Source organism: Coregonus lavaretus (assembly GCF_964263955.1).
Source record: "Coregonus lavaretus genome assembly, chromosome: 35".
NCBI classification, from domain to species: Eukaryota; Metazoa; Chordata; class Actinopteri; order Salmoniformes; family Salmonidae; genus Coregonus; species Coregonus lavaretus.
The window spans coordinates 11,106,789-11,131,333 of NC_140022.1; the positions used below are offsets into that span (position 1 = coordinate 11,106,789).

At 43.2% G+C, this 24,545-nt stretch overlaps 1 protein-coding gene across 1 annotated transcript; it reads right to left on the reverse strand.

The window, feature by feature from the left end:
- Positions 1-21,559: 21,559 nt before the first annotated feature.
- On the reverse strand, positions 21,560-23,913 carry LOC311109728 (transcription factor Sox-1a-like; the record flags this gene model as incomplete). Its single annotated transcript, XM_084152699.1, has 2 exons — positions 21,560-21,589; positions 22,927-23,913. 2 exons carry the CDS (start codon positions 23,911-23,913, stop codon positions 21,560-21,562), a joined length of 1,017 nt encoding a protein of 338 aa, XP_084008825.1.
- Positions 23,914-24,545: the final 632 nt, after the last annotated feature.

Here is a 24,545-nt window from a genome sequence, read left to right on the forward strand (position 1 = left end):
TCCTATTTAATGTTTTTCTTGTCTTTCCATCACATCCTGTAGCAGTTGACATCTGACCTGAGTGGATATTGGTGTGTTTAGGAAGAACAGTTTTGTGGCATATGCTGTATTTCAATTCTGTTTCATTTAACCTTTATTCAACCTTTGAGATGACAGACATTTGACAAAAACATAATTGCAGTGGAATCCAGGAGGACCTTATTGAAAGCACCCTTTTTGACTGACAACCTAGAACAGTGGCCAGGTTGAGAGGTTAGTTAGCTGTATATGCAGTCTGTCTGGACCTCGAAGATATACTGTACAATATCTTCTTTCTTTTAATCATCATGGGTATTTTTTATCTCAAAGCAGTCAGTCTTTATTGAATATTCAATGTTGTGCGTTGTTTGCCAAAGGGCCCCTCATCCGTCCATGTGTTAGTTTCAGAAAGAGAAACATCTAGAAAGAGACAGGAACAAAGAGCAAGGCCACGGTGTCTAAGGCTGCCACAACCTTCTCTCTCTCCCTCCTGTGGCCCTGAAAGAAGAAGTGGCTGAAGAGCAACAGGAGCGACGGAGAGGATCGAGGAGAGGTCGAGGTGGAGGAGAGGTTCTGAACTCATTAGCCAGGAGATCCAGGCTTTAGGGGCATAATACAAGACATTCAAGGCCCAGTCACTTTGACACTGTTTACTAACCGTGCACATATTTTACATTCATATCTAGTTGTTGTGATTGGAGAGACATGTTGAGCTATTTCCCTCTATTCATGCCAGGTTTCAGCTAGTGCTCCGCCGCTTTTAATTGAAGACAAAGACCTGGACCTGTTTTTTTTTCTCTATCTCTCTCTATCGCTCCCTCGCTCTTTCGTGTCTCGGCCTTCTCAAGGTTGAATCTCTGCGTCTGTCGAGGATGAACGTTCCCCAACACCCTCCCACACACAGCCAACATTTCTCTCCACACCCACAATATCATAAAGACTTCTGTTTGTACTGGAGGAGATGCCAAACCAGAGAAGGTCTCTATCGATTGATCTGCTAGCAGCCTTGGACAGTGCATTCAGTATCCACTCATCGATCCAATAGTCTCTTGAGTGATGTAGCGAGGATGTGGAGAGAGAGAGAGAAAGAGAGGGAGAGAGGGGGAGAGGGGGAAGAGAGAGGGTGAGAAAGAGAGGGGGGAGAGAGAGAAAGAGAGGGAGAGAGAGAGCGAGAGAGAGAGAGACTTTATAGAGCTTTGGAGGACTTAAGATGGTTCAGTCTAGAGACACAATGGCTGAATGCAGCTGAGACCCAGTAGAGGTTATCCTACCATCTAGTTTGTTACCATCTCAGACAATATATCAGGGCTCTATATCCATGGCTACGATGCTGTAAAGATTTAGCTCTACTGTACATAGTGTGTTTTAGGGAATAGATCAGCTATGACATTAGCATATAGAATTGGAGACTATCAAATAACATTACCTGCATCAAAACTCAATTTGTTTTATTCCCCTGTAGACTGTGTTTTCGTGTGTGTGTGTGTGTGTGTGTGTGTGTGTGATTGTGATTGTGATTGTGATTGTGATTGTTGTAGTTGTGGTGGTGGTGAGGGGTCACAGGCTATTATCCAGACGGCAGTCACTGATACCTCTGATAATTCAGTTTGTTGTCTGTTTGGGCAGCAGGCAGCAGGCAGCCAGCGCTGGGGAATAAGGAAGGAATAAAGGGAGGAGAGGAGGAGAAGGGGAGGAGGAGGGGAGGGAGGAGGGGGGAGGGGAGGAGGGTCCCAAGGGTGCCTATAGCCCAGGGACAGCCACACACCCACCGTACATTGGCCGAGCATTCCTCCATTCCCCGTCACTCGATCCGAGATGAAAGTTCCTCCTCCTCCTTTTCTTGTGGGCGGCCAGCAGCAAAGACACTTACTGAGCCATGATGGACAGGAGAGGATTAGGAGAACAATACAGCTGAATTAAAGGTTTTGACTCGGGACCATTGATACGGCCCACGCCCACTAGCAGAGACTTTAAGTTGCCATGGTGGTTCACTGCGACACTAAACACAGGTGAATGTGAGGCTGGAGTGGTTCAGAACAGGAGGTCAAGGGCTGACCTGGGCATGGAACTACACCAGGTCTATGGTTAGACAGTGTAGTTAGTTAGCTAGTTCACTTTAGTGTCATTTAGAAATATTACACACACCGCTATATCAGTTAGCTCCTGTTTATGATCAAAAAGATACAATCATGCCCAATAACCAAGAATGAATATCCAAATATGTATTTCCATTATGTCCCTCTGAACCAAATCATCAACAACACCTTGTTAACAATGAACCCAAATCACATCTAGAAACACTGAGGCGCTGCATTCCAAATGGCACCCTATTCCCTATGTGGTGCACTACAGTTGACCAGGGCCCATAGGCAATAGGGTGCCATCTGGGACACAGCTAGGGTAAACACAGGTCCTGTTAGCGTCAGCTACATGTTGAGTCCCAGTTTGGTTCTCATGTTACCCTCCAGGGGGACAGTGACAGTGGACTGTTCCTCTACATGGTAGTTAAAGGATTAGTGGTATATTTTCATCTGGGACCAGATCATCATGGTGTGGTCTCCCCTCTCCACTCCCCACCAGACAACAACGCCCCAGTGGTGGTTAGGAACCATCCATCACCCCTGAACAGAAGCTGACTGGGAGTCTTTAGTATGGAAACTAAATAGTGGCGGCAATTAAAATAAAACGATTCAAGAGTGAGTGAGTGAGAAAGAAAGGGAGAGAGAGAGAGAGCGAGGCGAAAGATAAAGGAGAGAGATGACAGAGAGAGGTGAAAGATAAAGGAGAGAGAGGACAGAGAGAGGTGAAAGATAAAGAAGAGAGAGGACAGAGAGAGGTGAAAGATAAAGAAGAGAGAGGACAGAGAGAGGTGAAAGATAAAGGAGAGAGAGGGACAGAGAGAGCGATGTAGTGAGAAGTAGGGTGTGTGAGCGAGATAGAAAAACACTGAGTGGGGTATACAGTATGTTGTGGAGCAACAGGATCTAAGAGGGTCAGTTTCCTGCAGGGCAGCTGGGTGTCTCAGTGCTGGCCTGCTGGGCTGCTGGGAGGGAAAGCAGCTTTATCTAGTCCCATCGGCAGCACGGTGAACATGAGCCTGTTGAAGTTTGGCCTTGTAAATAGTGTCGGCAGTTTGGTGCCACGCCGATCCCTGCGCAGATCCCCATCAGCTTGAACATGATCCCTCACCCGGCCCCAGCCCACAGGATTGACTTACAGCTGATTGACAGGCATTGGCCTCGGTCCCAGGTCCACAGCAGGAACTCTGGGATACCTGGACAGGTGAGGCCAATCACCATCAAATGTCATGTAAGTCAGGCAGGTAAACCTCAGAATAAACAACCCACCTGAAACAACACAACGTTTTAAATTAAGTTTATTACACAAATACATACTGTAGTTGAAGAGTGACTAAATAAACAAATCCAAGTTAATTAACCTGCGATATATCCTAACATAAAAGGGTCAACTACAGTGCCTTGCAAAAGTATTCATCCCCCTTGGCGTTTTTCTGATTTTGTTGCATTACAACCTGTAATTTAAATGTGGTGCGTGCATATGTATTCACCTCCTTTGCTATGAAGCCCCTAAATAAGATCTGGTGCAACCAATTACCTTCAGAAATCACATAATTAGTTAAATAAAGTCCACCTGTGTGCATTCTAAGTGTCACATGATCTGTCACATTATCTCAGTATATATACACCTGTTCTGAAAGGCCCCAGAGTCTGCAACACCACTAAGCAAGGGGCACCACCAAGCAAACGGCACCATGAAGACCAAGGAGCTCTCCAAACAGGTCAGGGACAAAGTTGTGGAGAAGTACAGATCAGGGGTGGGTTATAAAAAAATATCTGAAACTTTGAACATCCCACGGAGCACCATTAAATCCATTATTTAAAAAATGGAAAGAATATGGCACCACAACAAACCTGCCAAGAGAGGGCCACCCACCAAAACTCACGGACCAGGCAAGGAGGGCATTAATCAGAGAGGCAACAAAGAGACCAAAGATAACCCTGAAGGAGCTGCAAAGCTCCACACCGGAGATTGGAGTATCTGTCCATAGGGCCACTTTAAGCCGTACACTCCACAGAGCTGGGCTTTACAGAAGAGTGGCCAGAAAAAAGCCATTGCTTAAAGAAAGAAATAAGCAAACACGTTTGGTGTTCGCCAAAAGGCATGTGGGAGACTCCCCAAACATATGGAAGAAGGTACTTTGGTCAGATGTGACTAAAATTGAGCTTTTTGGCCATCAAGGAAAATGCTATGTCTGGTGCAAACCCAACACCTCTCATCACCCGAGAACACCATCCCCACAGTGAAGCATGGTGGTGGCAGCATCATGCTGTGGGGATGTTTTTCATCGGCAGGGACTGGGAAACTGGTCAGAATTGAAGGAATGATGGATGGCGCTAAATACAGGGAAGTTCTTGAGGGAAACCTGTTTCAGTCTTCCAGAGATTTGAGACTGGGACGGAGGTTCACCTTCGAGCAGGACAATGACCCTAAGCATACTGCTAAAGCAACACTTGAGTGGTTTAAGGGGAAACATTTAAACGTCTTGGAATGGCCTAGTCAAAGCCCAGACCTCAATCCAATTGAGAATCTGTGGTATGACTTAAAGGGGGGGGGGGGGTTTGAATAGTTATGCACGCTCAAGTTTTCTGTTTTTTTGTCTTATTTCTTGTTTGTTTCGCAAGAAAAAATATGTTGCATCTTCAGTGGTCGGCATGTTGTGTAAATCAAATGATACAAAATCAATTTTAATTCAAGGTTGGAAGGCAACAAAATAGGAAAAATGCCAAGGGGGGTAAATACTTTTGCAAGCCACTGTAAACATTAGTGAGGAGGTCTTTGTCCCCTTGTAAGTATTGGAATTGATAACCACACTAAACAAAGCCTAGGAGTATAAAACCTCTTTCACTCGCTCTTTGCAATCTGGCCTCTAGCTCATTAGATGGAGTGGGCCGTAGTTAGCCTAGCCACCCCTGACGTCCCGATAACGTGAGTTTATCTGAGCCGTCAATCAGGCAATTAGTCGTGGTGGAACAACAGATCCCAGAGAAGCCAAGTGGTGGTCCTACCATCGAACAATAACACCATCAACTGGGAGCGCTTGATTAGAAGGCTTTATGGGTACTTAGCGTACAGACACATTGGTCTTATTTATCACTAATTAGGAAGTGGTCCTAATCAAAGTTAATGTAATGACCACTCCTTTGTGTTAATGTATCGATGTAGGACCTAGGCCTACTGCAGGTCCAAGTAGTCCGTAACTAAGTCCTCTTTGTTGGTTGGTCCAACCTTTTGTTTTTCTGAAATAGAATGGATGCATGTGCTCAAGTACCTTTTAGAAGTCTTAATTTATATCTAGAAGGTAAATCTATTGAATGAACTTTCTTTTATCTTCTTAGGAAATCACATTGGAGTAGAGAAATAGAAGCAGAATAAATGATTTTATTCATAGCGTTCTGTGGAAAGTGACTCTTCTGGCTGTCTGTGTTACCCAGGAAGTCACAGGGGAGTACAGGGAGACTTTATGTTTTAACACCAGCATACACATACATTAGTGTCAAGCTGTGTGTTACTAGCGGCGTGATGAGAGGAAAGGGAGGCATTGTTTTATTGTACCGCTTTAGGAGTGCATAGAAAAAAACCAGAGGAAGTCAGGTGGGAGACGTTTTGTCTCGACAGCTCGGAAAATATACAATTATCATCAGATTCAAAACAAAGATATTTATCTGTTGTTGTTTTTTCTCAGATCCAGTGTTGTGTAGAGAGAGAGAAGCCGGTGGCTGGGAGTTCCACCCAGTCAGAGTCACTACACTATGAAGATGCCATTTGTAGAGTACCACCTCAGTCTTGGCATTGGTTGATCTATACACGTTTCCATATCTGTACTGTCTCCAACTCCCTGCCCTGTTTGAATACTTTACGTGACATCCTGTGTCATGGTTCTCCTAAGGTACAGTTCATGAGTTCTTCACTCAAGAGGGGGCAGTGTTACTTCACAGCACATGGGAACTTTTACAGTGCTTTCTCTCTACACACGGTTCATCTCAATAGTATGAAACTGATCCCTCTGATTATCTCCTTTCCTTCAGAAAGAACAGAAAGAAAGAAAGAAAGAAAGAAAGAAAGAAAGAAAGAAAGAAAGAAAGAAAGAAAGAAAGAAAGAAAGAAAGAAAGAAAGAAAGAAAGAAAGAAAGAAAGAAAGAAAGAAAGAAAGAAAGAGAGAAAGAGAGAAAGAAAGAAAGAATGAATAAAATTAAGACAGGTTAGTGTACACTCTCACTTTTTATTTTCAACTACAAAAAAGCCTTGTCATCTCTGGTCTTGGAGGCCCCACAGTTGAGTTGAGGTGAGACAGCCTCTCTCTCTCTCTCTCCCCATCTCCCCTCCCTCCCTCCATCTCATCTATCCTTTATATTCACCATCCACAGGAGCCAGTTTGAAGCTCTCAACCTGTCCACTCTATCATCTTCCCTCTGATCCATATTCTCCTGCAGTGAGATGACATTATGCAGCCAGGGCCCTCTCTCCCTTTCTCCCTCTCTCCTCTACCTCTCTCCTCTCTCCTGTTCCCCTGCTACAGTCAGGCAGACTCAGGCAGATCCACCCTGCTGTGAGCATCCCATTACACTGACTCTCCTGGCTCTTACTGCTTGTCAAACTAAAAGCTGGGGCTGCTCTGCTCTGCTCCAAGGTTAAAAGGTACAAAATGATCCGGAGCCGGAGGGGAGCCGATTGTTCAGGGGCTGATTGCTGATCTACCAATTGCAGAGAGAAGACGGTCCCTATGATAATGACGCCCGTTTAGCTTACGATGAAGAGTACATGAGCTGCTCACTGGTTTGGAGGAGTTTTATAGCTGTGAAGAGCGAGTCTGTGTGAATCAAGTCTTGTCTTGTCTTGACTGACTTATCTGTGAGTCTTCTGTCTGTTTGTCTGTCTGGCTGTCTGTCTTTGTGGGACAGATTGATCAGAAGGCAATCTTAGGGAAAGAGGCATTGGGGTGAAATGAAAGAAGACCATATATGTCATTTATTTGATCCTTTGTATCCACCTTGGGCCTATGAGGATTCCCTGGACACAGCTGTGTACCATAGCCAAGTAGTAGGCAGATGGACAGAGGTAATAGAGGCCCTTTGAAGGTCTGAATCCTACCACACAGACTGGCTCTCAGTCTGGTCACAACAGACTTTCAGGGTGACATTCTGACGGTGTCAAACAGTTGTAAAACAAACTATCACTACAAATCCCTCTTCTTCATCAGGCCACTTTGCTATAGTTTCCAGAACGTTCTGAATGTTCTCTATACAACCATTCTGAGCTCTGTGATAAAAGTAGATGAAACAACTCAGAGAATATTTTTCAGATTTTCACAAACTCTGGGTACCCTCAGATCTGATCTGAACTCCTGGCCCTGGCATGACTCCGACACCCGGGTTTATCCAGAATGTTTTGGTTGCGGAACTGTGACGGAGGTGACTGTATCTCACACTAAGAGGAACATTGTCTCCCCCACCCCAGTGAAGGAAGGAAGGCTCCTGTGGAAATCGTTTCACAGCCAGACAGCTTCCAGAATCCCCCCCCCCCAGATGGATGGGAGCCAAGCCCAAGGAGAGGCACAGAATCTGGGCTGCAGCAGCGGAAGCAAAGCGGTGCTGAGTGGAGGAGTTGGGATCTCATTGGTGCACGACAGACAGACAGAGAATAACTAAACTGTGTTCATTAACTTCATCTCTCTGTGCAGCATGCTGCAGATACACCCCTTATTAATCTGCTCAACATGTGCCGGAGTAGTGTGTGTGTGTGTGTGTGTGTGTGTGTGTGTGTGTGTGTGTGTGTGTGTGTGTGTGTGTGTGTGTGTGTGTGTGTGTGTGTGTGTGTGTGTGTGTGTGTGTGTGTGTGCGTGCGTGCGTGCGTGCGTGCGTGCGTGCGTGCGTGCGTGCGTGCGTGCGTGCGTGCGTGCGTGTGTGTACAGAGAAAGACATAAGCAACTCAGATATTTCATTTGTACTCCCTGTTCTTGTATACAGTGCCTTGCAAAAGTATTAATCCCCCTTGGCGTTTTTCCTATTTACAACCTGTAATTTAAATTGATTTTTATTTGGATTTCATGTAATGGACATACACAAAATAGTCCAAATTGGTGAAGTGAAATGAAAAAAATAACTTGTTTCAGAAAATTCTAAAAAATAAATAACGGAAAAGTGGTGCGTGCATATGTATTCACCCCCTTTGCTATGAAGCCCCTAAATAAGATCTGGTGCAACCAATGACCTTCAGAAGTCACATAATTTGTTAAATAAAGTCCACCTGTGTGCAATCTAAGTGTCACATGATCTGTCAAATGATCTCAGTATATATACACCTGTTCTGAAAGGCCCCAGAGTCTGCAACACCACTAAGCAAGGGGCACCACCAAGCAAGCGGCACCATGAAGACCAAGGAGCTCTCCAAACAGGTCAGGGACAAAGTTGTGGAGAAGTACAGATATGGGTTGGCTTATAAAAAAATATCTGAAACTTTGAACATCCCACGGAGCACCATTAAATCCATTATTAAAAAATTGAAAGAATATGGCACCACAACAAACCTGCCAAGAGAGGGCCGCCCACCAAAACTCACGGCCCAGGCAAGGAGGGCATTAATCAGAGGCAACAAAGAGACCAAAGATAACCCTGAAGGAACTGCAAAGCTCCACAGCGGAGATTGGAGTATCTGTCCATAGGACCACTTTAAGCCATACACTCCACAGAGCTGGGCTTTACAGAAGAGTGGCCAGAAAAAAGCCATTGCTTAAAGAAAGAAATAAGCAAACATGTTTGGTGTTCGCCAAAAGGCATGTGGGAGACTCCCCAAACATATGGAAGAAGGTACTCTGGTCAGATGTGACTAAAATTGAGCTTTTTGGCCATCAAGGAAAATGCTATGTCTGGTGCAAACCCAACACCTCTCATCACCCGAGAACACCATCCCCACAGTGAAGCATGGTGGTGGTGGCATCATGCTGTGGGGATGTTTTTCATCGGCAGGGACTGGGAAACTGGTCAGAATTGAAGGAATGATGGATGGCGCTAAATACAGGGAAGTTCTTGAGGGAAACCTGTTTCAGTCTTCCAGAGATTTGAGACTGGGACGGAGGTTCACCTTCGAGCAGGACAATGACCCTAAGCATACTGCTAAAGCAACACTTGAGTGGTTTAAGGGGAAACATTTAAACGTCTTGGAATGGCCTAGTCAAAGCCCAGACCTCAATCCAATTGAGAATCTGTGGTATGACTTAAAGATAGCTGTACACCAGCGGAACCCATCCAACTTGAAGGTGCTGGAGCAGTTTTGCCTTGAAGAATGGGGGGGGGGGGGGGGGGGTTGAATAGTTATGCACGCTCAAGTTTTCTGTTTATTTTTTCTTGTTTGTTTCACAAGAAAAAATATTTTGCATCTTCAAAGTGGTAGGCATGTTGTGTAAATCAAATGATACAAACCCCCCAAAAAATCCCTTTTAATTCCAGGTTGTAAGGCAACAAAATAGGAAAAATGCCAAGGGGGGTGAATACTTTCGCAAGCCACTGTACTTGCAAAATGTGTGTGTATGCGCGCAAGAGAGTGTGTGTACTTGTAAATATATGTGTGTGCCTGTGTATTTTTAATGTCGCTCACAGTCAATGCAAAAACAAAGGTCACAACTTTGGAGAAAATGTCACTTAATTCCCTTCTCTGCACTTAGTGTGGCTGGAGGGCCACTGGAGGCCGTGAGGGGCCACTGGGCCAGGCCCTGGTAGACTGTGGGGCAGAATAATATGTCCATAATGTGTCCCTGTGGCTCCAGCATGCACTTCTCCTGGCAGCTGAGAGCCAGGCAAACCAGCACAGTGGGGGCCTATTGTCCCTGCCTCTGTGTTCGAGGCTAGGCAGGGACGCAGGGGGCCCCGCTAAATTGGTACAGGAGAATAGGACTGTAGCGATCGAGAGGTTGGAGTTTCAGCCACTTTCCTCAGGGAGGTCAAAAATACACTCAAATGCTCCCTCCCGAAGCCTGCTTCACTCCTTCCTTTCATGCAGTATGCTTTTTTCCATGTCTGTTATGGTGGTTTCCGTGTAGCGTTTTTGTTCGATATTTTCGCATCCCGGCCAATTGAACGTTACAGTACACACACACCACTTACAGTGGCAGGAAAATGGATAACAAATCTATTTAAGAAAGCACAGTTATCTTTCAGTAAGGGTGCCAGTCACATAATTTGAATTAAATTTATATGGTGCCAGTAAGGACGGCATAAAGGGTGTAGTATTTAGGGCATAAGAGTGTAGTATTTAGGGCATTAGGGTGTAGTATTTAGGGAATTAGGGTGTAGTATTTAGGGCATAAGGGTGTAGTATTTAGGGCATAAGGGTGTAGTATTTAGGGCATTAGGGTGTAGTATTTAGGGCATTAGGGTGTAGTATTTAGGGCATAAGGGTGTAGTATTTAGGGCATTAGGGTGTAGTATTTAGGGCATTGGTGTAGTATTTAGGGCATAATGGTGTAGTATTTAGGGCATAAGGGTGTAGTATTTAGGGCATAAGGGTGTAGTATTTAGGGCATTAGGGTGTAGTATTTAGGGCATTAGGGTGTAGTATTTAGGGCATAAGGGTGTAGTATTTAGGGCATAAGGGTGTAGTATTTAGGGCATAAGGGTGTAATATTTAGGGCATTAGGGTGTAGTATTTAGGGCATTAGGGTGTAGTATTTAGGGCATAAGGGTGTAGTATTTAGGGCATAATGGTGTAGTATTTAGGGCATAAGGGTGTAGTATTTAGGGCATAAGGGTGTAGTATTTAGGGCATTAGGGTGTAGTATTTAGGGCATTAGGGTGTAGTATTTAGGGCATAAGGGTGTAGTATTTAGGGCATAAGGGTGTAGTATTTAGGGCATAAGGGTGTAATATTTAGGGCATTAGGGTGTAGTATTTAGGGCATTAGGGTGTAGTATTTAGGGCATAAGGGTGTAGTATTTAGGGCATTAGGGTGTAGTATTTAGGGCATTAGGGTGTAGTATTTAGGGCATTAGGGTGTAGTATTTAGGGCATCAAGGTGTAGTATTTAGGGCATTAGGGTGTAGTATTTAGGGCATTAGGGTGTAGTATTTAGGGCATAAGGGTGTAGTATTTAGGGCATTAGGGTGTAGTATTTAGGGCATAAGGTGTAGTATTTAGGGCATAAGGTGTAGTATTTAGGGCATACACTCTGAAATGCTCTGACACTTAATTACAAGGCAATATTTTGATCCAAAACAGATCAGGTGTTGTATGTACACTATGTATTCATTCTGTATATGCTTAAGCCAACTCTGTTATTGCCATGCTCCATACATGTATATATGAGTTGTCTATCACCACACAGTATGGTTCTGAGGCTGGCTAGTATTTAACTGCCCCTGCAGCCTGTCTCTCTCTGTGGCCCCCTGTGGCCCTGGCAGTGGCTGATCAGATGATTATTTCTGGATGAGATAAGTGGTTGAAATGGAGCCTGGGCGGTTCAGGTAATCAAGGCTTGGGTTGGAGAATAAAGTCTTGGGGCCGGGGCCCTGATAGAGCCACACCATGCCACCCCAGCTAGCATTACCAGTCCCCTTTCAAGCCCCATAATGAGATCACAGTAACCCTAAACGGGCGGGGAGAGAGGAGAAATCTGTCTGTCTGTCAAGTTCATTGTGTCAAGTTTTACAAACAGGGCCATATCCAGTTCCTTCCTGGCTGTAATAGGACGCCGCAGAGAGAGGGCTCCACCTATCAAAGAGGCCTGCTGGCTTGGTCTGACCCCCTTGGCCCTGGACAAGCTCTCTGACTTGTGCTTTCTGTTAACCTGTTGAGAAAACGGATGAATGATGAACTAGATGACTCTGCAACAGTTTACATGACCTTATCTTATTGTGATGTCACCTCTAACAGTTTACATGACCTTACCTTATTGTGATGTCACCTCTGTAACAGTTTACATGACCTTATCTTATTGTGATGTCACCTCTAACAGTTTACATGACCTTACCTTATTGTGATATCACCTCTGTAACAGTTTACATGACCTTATCTTATTGTGATGTCACCTCTAACAGTTTACATGACCTTACCTTATTGTGATGTCACCTCTGTAACAGTTTACATGACCTTACCTTATTGTGATGTCACCTCTAACAGTTTACATGACCTTACCTTATTGTGATGTCACCTCTGTAACAATTTACATGACCTTACCTTATTGTGATGTCACCTCTGTAACAGTTTACATGACCTTACCTTATTGTGATGTCACCTCTGTAACAATTTACATGACCTTACCTTATTGTGATGTCACCTCTGTAACAGTTTACATGATCTTACCTTATTGTGATGTCACCTCTGTAACAATTTACATGACCTTACCTTATTGTGATGTCACCTCTAACAGTTTACATGACCTTACCTTATTGTGATGTCACTGCAAGGGAATTAGTTGTGCGATTGTCTTGAGTAAGAGTACCTGAAGAGGTAGAAAGAGCAGGTGTGTGTGTGTGTGTGTGTGTGTGTGTGTGTCTGTGTGTGTGTGTGTCTGTGTGTCTGTGTGTGTGTGTGTGTGTGTGTGTGTGTGTCTGTGTGTGTGTGTCTGTGTGTGTGTGTCTGTGTGTCTGTGTGTGTGTGTGTGTGTGTGTGTGTGTGTGTGTGTGTGTGTGTGTGTGTGTGTGTGTGTGTGTGTGTGTGTGTGTGTGTGTGTGTGTGTGTGTGTGTGTGTGTGTGTGTGTGTCTGTGTGTGTGTGTGCGTGTGGTGACAGGTCTCACACCGTTGGTGGTGAGACGGTGAAACCTTCCTTTCCTCTGTGTTAATTACTGTTTAGAGCCGCTCTGTCCTCTCTTCTCCAGTCATGTTTATACAACCTGTTCTTCTTACTCCCTTCTTCCCCCTCACCTCTTCTCCTCCTCCCCTCTCTCCTTCCTTCTTTGTCTCCTCTTGCTGGTAGGAAATCAGCAAGGCTTGCTCCTCTCTGCCAGCACTGTCTAATCCTTTCCCCAAAGCACCTTAGCAACGCTGGGAATTTGGAGACGCTAAAAAAACACCCATGTACTTCTCATTGGGCTCCCATTGGCAGCAATGGAGGAACCACTAATACATCTTCAAATGTTTTTTAAGGCATTTCTAAACACTCTGCTGTTGTGTGATAACTCCCCACAGCTACAGGGATGGGTAGCCCTGTGTATGTCCCTTTCAATCTCTCACCATACACTCACCTTGGATTTCATTTGCTGGCTATAGTTGTGTTGTTTTGCTTACTAGAATGTGGATCAATTGTGGCAATTTCAGTGTCAATGTGTATTTTACATACCTTTATTTCAACAGGGAAGTCATATTGATACTAAAGTCTATTTTGCAAATGAGCCCTGCACAATACAAAAATGAAGACATCAATAGGCAACTATAGATACACAAATATACACAATATACAGATTAAATACACATTAAGTTACAAAACACAGTCAGTTAAAACAAACACATTCGTCATTAGAAAAATCCTCTGTCAGCTGTCTGAATTGCCCTAGGGACACCAAAGCATCCAATCAAAACTTATTTTGGGGATTATTCCAAACATAGGGTGCAAGGAAGTTAAAAGATGATTTACACCAAAAGAGCCTCCAGAGTTAACCAACCCTGTGAATGGGTTTGATAACTTGCCATTTTAAATCTTAACAGTGAAGTTAGGTAAGTTGGAAGCCTGTGTAGCAGGGCTTTGTAAACAAACGGAGTGTAATGATGTAATAGCTGACTTTAAAGAGGTCCAGACAGCCTTCTGCTGTGTTATGTAGTTATGTACATTCTCTGCATATGCTGATGCACTGGATGGCTTTTCCTCAGCAAACACACACAGACACACATGCAAACATGGCACACACACACACACACATTTGAGAATTTAATATACACAGTCAAATGTAATAAAATACAGGCAAAGAATGAATACATTTATTTTATTTAGTTATTTTGTTTAATTTATTAGTTTGCATTTGGATAAAAACAATACTGAATAAGACAATTATAACACATTCCTTTACTCTTTGATATATGGGCTTTTATAACATAGTCGCACTCACAACAGTGTAAAGTTACTGTAGCTGTTGACTGCAACAACATGGATTACACATCTTCCATTGTAGCAACATTTCAAGATCAGTCATTTGTTTAGTTCTGCAAAAGAGGAGTGGGTAAAAACTCACAGATCACATATTACATTCATTTATGATTTCCTTTTTAGCCACGATTTGCGCTAAAATATATTGTTCTATACTTATGTCCGTACAAGAAGAAATCCAGAATGAATAGTAAAATCACATTTGATCCTCTACAAGTCAGAAATGAACTAGATGGAAGAGGAAGAGGATGTAGAACGGTATCAGGGTGCTGCATGGGCTGACTAAGCCTATGTGTGTGTTGTTTATACGGCGAGGAGTCAGATTATAAAGCTATAATGAGAAAACGTAAATACCTCCTGACTGTTCCCACCAACATGTTTAATCCCGGATGGATCCATGGTGTAGTGGTGCCAATAAAGATTCCCTCTGCGCTGTGCGGACAGTGTAATAATAACTATGAAAGTGGATCAAGGAGGTGGGTGTTTGTGAAAATCTTTAGCCAGGGTATCACTAACAAGCATGGTTCTCTGGTTAGGCAAATCCCCTCCCTGAGATTTGCATATTGCCTCAGTCTCAACACACAAACACCAATACACTGTAGGCACATACATAAACATATGTTAAGGGTACACACAGGCTAATACACACACTCACAGGCTCACACACAGACAAATACACTTACAAGCTCACACACACACACACACACAGGCAAATACACTTACAGGCTCACACACACAGACAAATACACTTACAAGCTCAGACACAGGCAAATACACGTACATACTCACACACACACACACACACACACATACAGACACACAGACACACACAGTACAGCACCCCCCCCCCCCCCCCCCTCATTCTCTCACCCTGTCCTCTCCCAGTGTCTCCAGCAGACTAAGGCAGTTCTGCCCTGTGCCTTAACCCTCAGGTCAGTGGATTATTATGAGTTAATTAAGGGCCCCAGGGGAACCAGCTCCCTCTGACTTCCCCACATCTGCCGGCTTTCCATGTCAAAACGGCACTAAATTACACAGCCAGCGTCATAATTGACGCTAATTTGCAGCCGTTTATTTTTTGGCAGCTCGATGGTAGAAAAAAGGCCAAGACGTGGAAATGTGTGAAGTTTGACCCACCTGCTATCTGCAAATTACCCAGCTGCAGCTCCTGCTCCTGCTCCAGCGGGAAAGAGAAAGAGTCATCTCACTAGCACCTATGACTGGGTGATTAGTGGTTACTGAGTGAGTCAAAGTTGTGCTCACGTTGGGATAAATGCTCTACTCTTTTGGTCAGGTATAGTTTTTTGAAAAGTGGATCAACTTTTCTGAGAGCGTCATGCTGGCTGGGCCTGGCCTATAGGCACTTGGAGCAGCAGTTGGTTTGATTTTAATGAACTCCACATTGAATGTTTCAATCTTCCACGCCTACCCCTCATTATATAATTATTTTATTTGACAGATTAAATACCTTTCTTATCATAATCTACTTTTCGAAGCAAAGGTTTGCCTTTCCATAAAGAAATAATAACCCAAAAGCTCTTAGTTCACAGTTCATAGAATTAGAATCTAAATCAGAATCAGAATTTGAAAATGTCATTGCCAGTCACCTACTGTATGTTGTTTAAGGTAAGGGCTTAAAACATTGCACCTGCAGGGATCGCTGCTTGTACATGATTTCAGCACCTGGACAGCTCCATGTAAGGTTAGATGTGGGCTAAAACCATAGAAATAGAATTAATTCTATGAGCTTACCCTGCTGGCCGTGGGTCTCCCAGCTTGGAGTAAAGGGGTATTTACGCCTGGAGTGACATGAACTGAGAGAACAGTATCTACTTAGTGGCAATTGTATAGAACAGCACCTAAGTGGTCATTAGGCTACCTTAACATTTCCGTTGTTTTCTGTGCTGCATGCTGAAAAAATGCAGTTGTTGTGCTTGAAGAATGGGGAAATTACATGTAGGCCTAAACATATTGTTTATTGAAACGCAGGCAACAATAGAGAATATTGTCCATTAAACTTTTTTTTTTTTTAAGTACTAATAAGTAACATTAACGTGTTATACAGCCTTCTCTGATTGTAGTTATTTTGATAAATAGGTCCTATAATTTTTTGCATTTTTGCATTGTATCAAACGTTGATTAGTTGAATTCTTTCTTCCAAATTGGGGTGGGGACCGGGGAGGATGGAGGGGGTATCCTAGTAGGAGCACTTAAATCCCGGACAACCGCAGAGGTGCAGCTGCGTGGTGCTGTGAAATGTGCCGAACAATTGGGAGCACTGTTCGCCATCTTCTCGCCTTTCTTAGTCATTTGCATAGCCCGCTCTGCTTGACTGACTACCATAACCGGTCCAGGGGAACCTCTTTTGTCCGCTAATCACCCGAGGATGGCGGGGGTTTTGCTGGGTGACAGAGGCTTGGAGCTCAGAACTCAGGTGATGGACTCGGCAGATTCCCTTAGCGGAATGAACATGGGAACTCACAAAAGCCGCCGCTGCCATGGAGTCCCATTGGGGCGTTTTCAAACACTCCTAGACCCCCCCACCACCCAGACTTGATCCGGACACTTCAGATTGTTAGAGTGGGGAGTTCTCCCTTACCTCTGATTTCAAACCGTTACTGAGTCCATAAAGGCTTATTATGCAATAAAGGCAAATGCAGCAGCGTGTTACTTCAATCACATCCACGAGATTTGTGGAATGAAAGAAAACGAACTTTTCTGAAATGTAGATATAATTCAAATGCAGAAGAGAGAGAGAGACAACAACGATAATAAACACATTTTAAATTAAAAATTAAGAAAAATGAGCAATGAAATCGTGGTAGGCCTATAATAGCTTGATCATTTAGAGAGAGGACTCTTGTAAAATCAAATAGAAGGCAACAGTCAGTCATTCTTCCACCAGGGAGGGCTACGCGCTGAGAATCCTAATTATGCCCAGTCCCCCTGCCGCACTTTTCAATGGCTCTGTGGACAGACTGAGACCGGTCACGGTAATTACCGGTCCCCGGGGGATTTTGTGGCTTTCGTCGGTAATTGATAGTAAGAAATTGTTCTAATTGAATATAAAATCATGATGGCATAGGTCTAGCGCTCTTTGCTTTCCATCGCCGGCTGACTGCATGGGAGCTTTTTGTGGGGGAAGATAAACAGAAAGAAAGAAAGAAAGAAAGAAAGAAAGAAAGAAAGAAAGAAAGAAAAAAGAAAGAAAGAAAGAAAGAAAGAAAGAAAGAAAGAAAGAAAGAAAGAAAGAAAGAAAGAAAGAAAGAAAGAAAGAAAGAAAGAAAGAAAGAAAGAAAGAAATAAAGAGATTTAAATCATTTAAAGGTTTTGAAGGTTTTGAATTGACATTCACAATTTCCAAAAAAACACTATTGGAATGGAACTAGAACCTAGTCATGAATTGTCAAGTTCTGTGTAAAATAATGATTTTGGAATTTGCAAATAGCTTGGTGAAAATGTATAAAACTATTGTCAGCGTGATGGACTTAAGTACATGCCTATCAATAATATATAATTATCGAAATCATTAATTTCATGAGTCAGTTCAGGTGAGGTAAGAGATGTAGTCTAACATCAAAATAAAAGCAAGAAAGATGACACATCTATAAAAATGGTCAATTATAAACTGTAACTAACGTTTTTTTCCTGGATGCTCAAAGTGTTACCCTGTTTCTCTAGTTGCTTTTCTTTCCATGCATTGCATTTCAAGCTCTCGGCTGTGCTCGGACAGAGTGTGAGGGGTTTTGTGTGGTCCCGTGGATTGTCCCCAATGGTTGCCCCGCTATGCCAATGAGGGGTTCCTGGTCTCCCTTGCACCTGCCTCGCATCTCGCTGCCTTCAGGAATTCGCTGAGGCCTGTAATCTGCTTTGTGAAGCCAATGAGAGCACGGTTGACTGAGTGAAACTTTCCAACCGCACGCACCACACACACACACACACACACACACACACACACACACACACACACTCACACACACAGGGCCCCGTTCAATGCATGGGGAGTCAGCATGGGGCAGCGCTCCAAGACCATGCCCAGCCAAATTCCAGCAGAGCCGCTCACAATCACCTCTACCCAGGCTTCACAAGAGCGGAAGACCCGCTGCAGACGGGGGCAAACTATAAAACACCAAAAATCACTACATAGAGCCGTCCATAAAATGTTCGCATTAAAATACTTCTGTTTAAATTGTATCTGTCAGTGTTGCTTGAATAAGGGTATCTGGCTATACAGTCAAGCCGACGATGAAGAAAGTGAATATTGACTGAAACTTTTTGTACGGGCTTTAGGGATATTATATATTGAAATGTAATAGATTGTCAACTGACAATATGCAAACCTGAGTTGATGTCCAATATTCATGCCCATATCAAGTGTCTTGTTGGGTCTCATGTGCTCTATTGGCCCAGATTATTTTGGAATGCGTCCATTGCGTGAATCGTCTTCAAATAAGTAATATGTATTATCTAAACTGGTCTACCCTACCTAAATGTTGTTATCAAATGTTTCCCAAGTTTTAGCAGTTTTCTTTCACATTTAGAGGATTCGATTTGGGGTGGAAAAACAGCACGCGCGCACACACACACGGAACAAAACATCGACTCTTGGAAGGGGCGGAGGATTAAGAGGCTGAAAAATTGTTAAACATGTCAACGTGTAATTGCACGATAAGGCCCTCGTGAGGAATTTATTGGCCCGGTTGCTATTTCTATTCCGCGCTAATCTGGTTTCAGCACATTCGTTTTTTTGCAATCTGTCTCCATAATCTCCTGTGACAGAAAGGCAACCAATGGCAGCGAAGAGGTTTTTAGGATGGAAAAGAAAATATGCGGAGGCGTGATAAAGTGATGCTAATTATCCACATTTAGGACACCGAGTGCAAGAGATCGGGGGTTTACTGGATGGCAAATACTAGCGCGCGGTGGAGGCTTCCTGGTGCTGAATGTATCGGTGTCTACAAGATAAGAATACCGCGTGGTGGGGAGATTTAGTGGTCAGGGGCCTCCACTGCCTCTCTCTCTCTCGCTCTCGCTCTCGCTCACACACACACACTTTTCACAAAGAATGGGGTAATTATTGTGGGTGAACTTTTGCAGAACGTTTATTTTGGATTTGGAAATGGTCCATGGACTTGCTCCAGTCTTTGTGCGTCTCTACTTTAGAAACATGATGAGACTCAAATCAAATGTAGTGGGGATTCCATTGTGTGTAGTAGGGTAGGTTAGAACAACATTTAAATCGATAAATGTAATTTCTATCTGATGATGCTTTTAATAAGGCATTTTACCTCTATTACGTTAAAGATTGGATTCCTGAGAACAACTCTTAGACAAGAGGAGTACAAATGTTGAGGATAAACAGTTTGATGGCCTATGGTAATTGAATAGAACAGTGCTCTATAAACTATTATTTGAATTTAGACTAGGGCTGGTTGAATATTTCATAAGTATGTTTAGTCAGAGTAACAATCCAATTTGCACACCATATATATGAATCCAATCTAAAATATCACTGTATAAGAAGTGGGATGTAGGCTACACTAAAATAGTTTATACACACTTTTTGATTTTCCCACTCTCAGCCATCATTTTTAATGAACAGTTCGGTATTGACCATAAGGCAGAGGCCAGAGGTTACCGTTATATGCCTGGCTATTGACCTGTTATTAGCCTATAGAGCACGGACGCGAAAGGACTGAAGCGTGAAGGTCCAAAGACCATGATAGAAACGATAAAAGGCGATCTGAAATACTTTCTTTGATAAATTGCCCACATTTCTATATTGTATTTTGTTTAGGACCTGTGCGACTTGCTTCATGGCTGGCGAAGCTTGGGGAACCGGACTGACGTCATGGTTCCGGACTTCCGGTGCTTGCGTAATTGTGGGAGACTTAGACTTGCCCCTGACCCTGGGTTTAGTTCTTCTGGTGGTCTAATCCTTGTCTCCCTGACACAAAACACTCTCCACTACTCCGCTCAGTAACACTAATCCCCCATGACACCCAAACAGGCCCTGTGCGATGGTGTCTTGACGGCAAACTGATTCAATCATCAACTTCAGTCAATTGTGTTTGCAAAATGAAATAAAATGAGTACGCACGGAGTAAATGAAGAAATACACACCGATTATTGATCAGTTACTCCACTCTAATCGATTGTTAACTTGTTAAGTCTATCCCCTTAAAACTTCACACTTCATTGCCGAGGTAGACCTATAGGCCAAGACATGTCGATGGCACACCAGGTCTCCAGACAGATTTAGCTGAAGTTGAAAGGATTTTATCCATGTGCGCCTTTATAGCGTCTCTACTCTATACGCTGAAGCAGTGAGCAAGAATAAATTGAGAATGTAAATTTATTGACCAATGAATAATGTGATATTCTTTGTTTCTGCATCCATTCACATTTCATTGAATTTGCTTTAGTTTGGGATCAAGTCTTGCGGCCAAGATCCCCGTCTCTAAAGCAAGCAACCGTGATAAAATAAGCATCTTTACTTCTAACTTTTAATCCTCTCACTTTTCAATGAGTTTACTTTATTGGACGGCGAACAAAAATCATGGGGGAAACGAGTATGAAAGGTCAATATGACGCACGTCTGAAAATATCTCTACAAACAACATGTTAAAAGAATGCCATTGCAGATTGCACCATTAGTTAATGAGACATATTGGGCCTATGTTTCTCCATCCTGGCGGACTTATTCTTCCAGTTTGTGTCTGTCATCTTCATCAAAATTGCAACAAGTGCTGGAAAAGTTTGAATAACAACGCTTTCTGAATGTTCAATGAAATAAAATGAGAGCAGAGATTATTCCCTCATTTTGTTTATTCCCTCATTTGAATATTATAGTTTATGAGTTTTTTTTGGACCAATACACGTGTTTTGTACCTTCTTGAAAATTATAATTATGTCCATGAAAAGTAAAATCTTTACACCCATCACGAGATTTGGAAATGACTGAAATACTGTGTGTTAACTTATGAATATAATGACAAACATGAAAAAGGGAATGTGAAAAAAAGTATTCATAGTTATATTGCATGATCAACAAATAGCCAGAACGCACATGTCAAATCATCACAATTGGTCCACAATTAAGTTTACATTATTAGGCAAATTATATGGGATATTATAAGAGCAAAAACAGACAGTCAAATAACTTATTTTAAAAGTGGTGATTCTGTCATCAGTAGGCCTAACTAGTGTTGACCGATGGCGTGAGCGTCTTCCTGTTGGTCAAAAAAGATGTGACCTGACAGATAATCAAAAGAAGCCCGTTCAAAAAAGAAAATCAAAACATTAGTCAAACGAGACGAAGTTCCTCCCACGAGACATTAGTCAACTCAACAGGTGTTGTGACTCGAGCCTGTCTTGTTCCCTTCCACGCGACTACCACAACGTCGTCCTTTTCTTTAGGTACTAAAACGAAAGATATATGATATATTATTAAATTACATTCAAAGAGCATTTGATAGATATTTTACAGCTATTTAATTAATCAGTAATATTAATAACAATAGCATAATGCTAGTAATGACATGCTAATAATAATGATATGCTACATTATATTTCCCTTTTCATTAGTACAAGGAAAATAAACAATTTATGAGCATTCTATCTTAATTCAGTAGGCCAAACCAGTTATCACATATCGAAGCATATTTATTCCAAACATGCTGAATACTGATATAATATATTATATTATCATTAAAGCTATTGGCAGCTGCACTTCCAAATAAATTAATGTATAGGCATATAACCCTGTCTGATGTCCTGTCTCGTGCTTAAACCGAGCATCAAACCGTCAAGGTTGTGAGACAAGTAATTACGTCCACCATTACTAATTAATCCTTACTTACGCATATTTGCCATGTGTAATCTACTCGATTTGGGTCACTATGCGTTTTAACCCGGTTTTGGTTTAGATAGACAACCAATAGAGCCAGCATCTCGTTGAGCAAGCAATTGATCTCCCATCAATTATATAAATATTAATTAGCCTAAACATTATGTTAACTCAAACTGTGTCAAGTAGAAAACCTATACAATCCAAAGTAACGAAACTAACACGTTTTTCCATAACCAGTGAAACATCTGGGAAATTTATTTAACTCATACTTCAACGCAAAATTATTTTCTTTCCTGCCAGAATTGCATTTAGTAAATTATTTACAGTTGCTTATCAATCTCATCTAGCATTTATTCACAATTTACATTTATTTTTTTACAACAACAAAAACAAATGGTTCAGATACAGCAACTCACGTGTTTACAAACAAGATAAAACGTGAAATGAATGGAAATCTTATAAACTTTTAAAAACATTTTCCACATTCATTCTAATCACACGGTTATCTCATTGAAATGTCCTTATTAACGGTTATGTTTCCACAGAAAATTTAAATACTTCAAAATCACCAGCCTTCACAAGATAACCTAAATCGTCTCAAAACTTGGCATCCCCATCCGTTAGAAAGCAAGTAAAGCCAATGCGCAATTAGGCCTACTCGCGTTTCATAAACGTGGACAGACAATACCCCACTGAAAAACTTCATTTTGTCTAATGTATTCTTATTGTTTTTAAATTAAGATATTCGCGTTCAATGTACAATAACCAATAGCCTGTACAAAAAAGGTCGCAACAATCTAAAAGAGGTAAATATTTGGTTATGTGATTTTGTTGCGCTATCTCACAGTCATGTTGTTTTTCTCTCTCTCTTTTGCTAAATATGTGTCAATGGAACAGTTCCGTTTACCCCTGTCGTGGAGCTCTGGTAGTGCTGCGGCAGTGCGTGAAGTCTACTTTGAACTGACGGGTCACCTGCAGCTTCCCCCGTCGGTAAATACATGCTTATCATGTCCCTCAAGTCCCCGGGACACGGGGCGCGCGAGTGAGTAGAGACGGGAGGGCTCACACTCGGTTCCGATTTCACCAGAGAGCCCAGCGTGCCGATCGATCCGGACGAGGCGACACCAGAGCTCTGGTGCTGCGTGTAGGTGATCCCGCCGTAGCCGGACGGAGAGGCGCTCATGTAGCTCTGAGAGTTCGAGATGGGGCTGTACTGGAGGGCCGACATGTCATAGCGGTGCATGGGCTGGGGGTTGTGCGGGTGGTGGTGGTGTGAGTGGTGGTGGTGCCCGCTGCCCGGGTGCTGGCTGTAGGCAAGCTGAGCCTCCTGCATCATGGCCGCGGCCGCCGCAGCTGCAGCCACCTGCCCCGAGTACGCACCGTTCGCCCAGCCGTTCATGTGCGCGTAGCTGGCAGCAGACGAACCACCGTGACCCCCGGGACTGTCTAACCTCTGGCCGACCCCAGGGCTCATCCCCAGACCGACACCCCCACCCCCTGTCCCGGTGAGCAGCCCACCGGCCAAAGAGTATTTGTCCTTTTTTAACAGCGTCTTGGTCTTCCGTCTCGGTCTGTATTTATAATCCGGATGCTCCTTCATGTGCATAGCTCGTAGCCGCTTCGCCTCGTCGATGAAGGGTCTCTTCTCCGCCTCGGACATCACCTTCCACTCTGCGCCGAGCCGCTTGCTGATCTCGGAGTTGTGCATTTTCGGGTTCTCCTGAGCCATCTTCCGCCGCTGGCCCCGGGACCAAACCATGAAGGCGTTCATCGGTCTCTTTACGCGGTCTTGGTTGACTTTGTTCCCATTGTTTGATCCTCCCGTGTGCCCCGAATTCGTGTTCGTTTGGGGCACTGGGGAGTGTAGGTCAGTCTCCATCATCATACTATACATTCACCTGGCGTTAACTTTTTCAACCAATACACGGAAACATTCAGTCACGGCACCTCCACACTGCTGGCACACCGTCAGTTGCGCAAAGCAACCCTCCCGGAAAAAAATAAAAAAAGGAACGAAGAAATACAATCCAAAGTAAAAGGTACTTCAATAAACTTTTCCTTCCTTCTCTGTATTAGTCGTTTTCTCCTCTCTTGTTTTTTCCACATCCAGCTCGATGAAAAGAGTCTCTTTGAGCTACTTTCTGTGCCTATAGTAGTAAAGTTAACCGAGCATACCCATATGATGCGCTTTGACAGCGACTAAATGAGGTAGAGATGGCCAATGGCGCTTTAGGAAAGGCGTGATTTGCATGCAGGCTCGCGGTCAGGTGACATAGGAGGGCTAGAGCTACTCACCCCCAAGCAGTGGGTTACCTCCACCTCCCAAAAGGGAACGTAAATAATAACAACCTACTTTGACAAGTTTGGTTCTTATAGAAAGATTATGGTCGTGATGATAATACATTTAAGGAAAGGGACAGTTTTAGACCAAAATGCTCCCAAACAGATGCACGCGGTCTACAGTGTGACCCCCCCTTCCAAAACAAAGCTTATGTCGAGAATAACATTGATTGGTTATACAAAAAT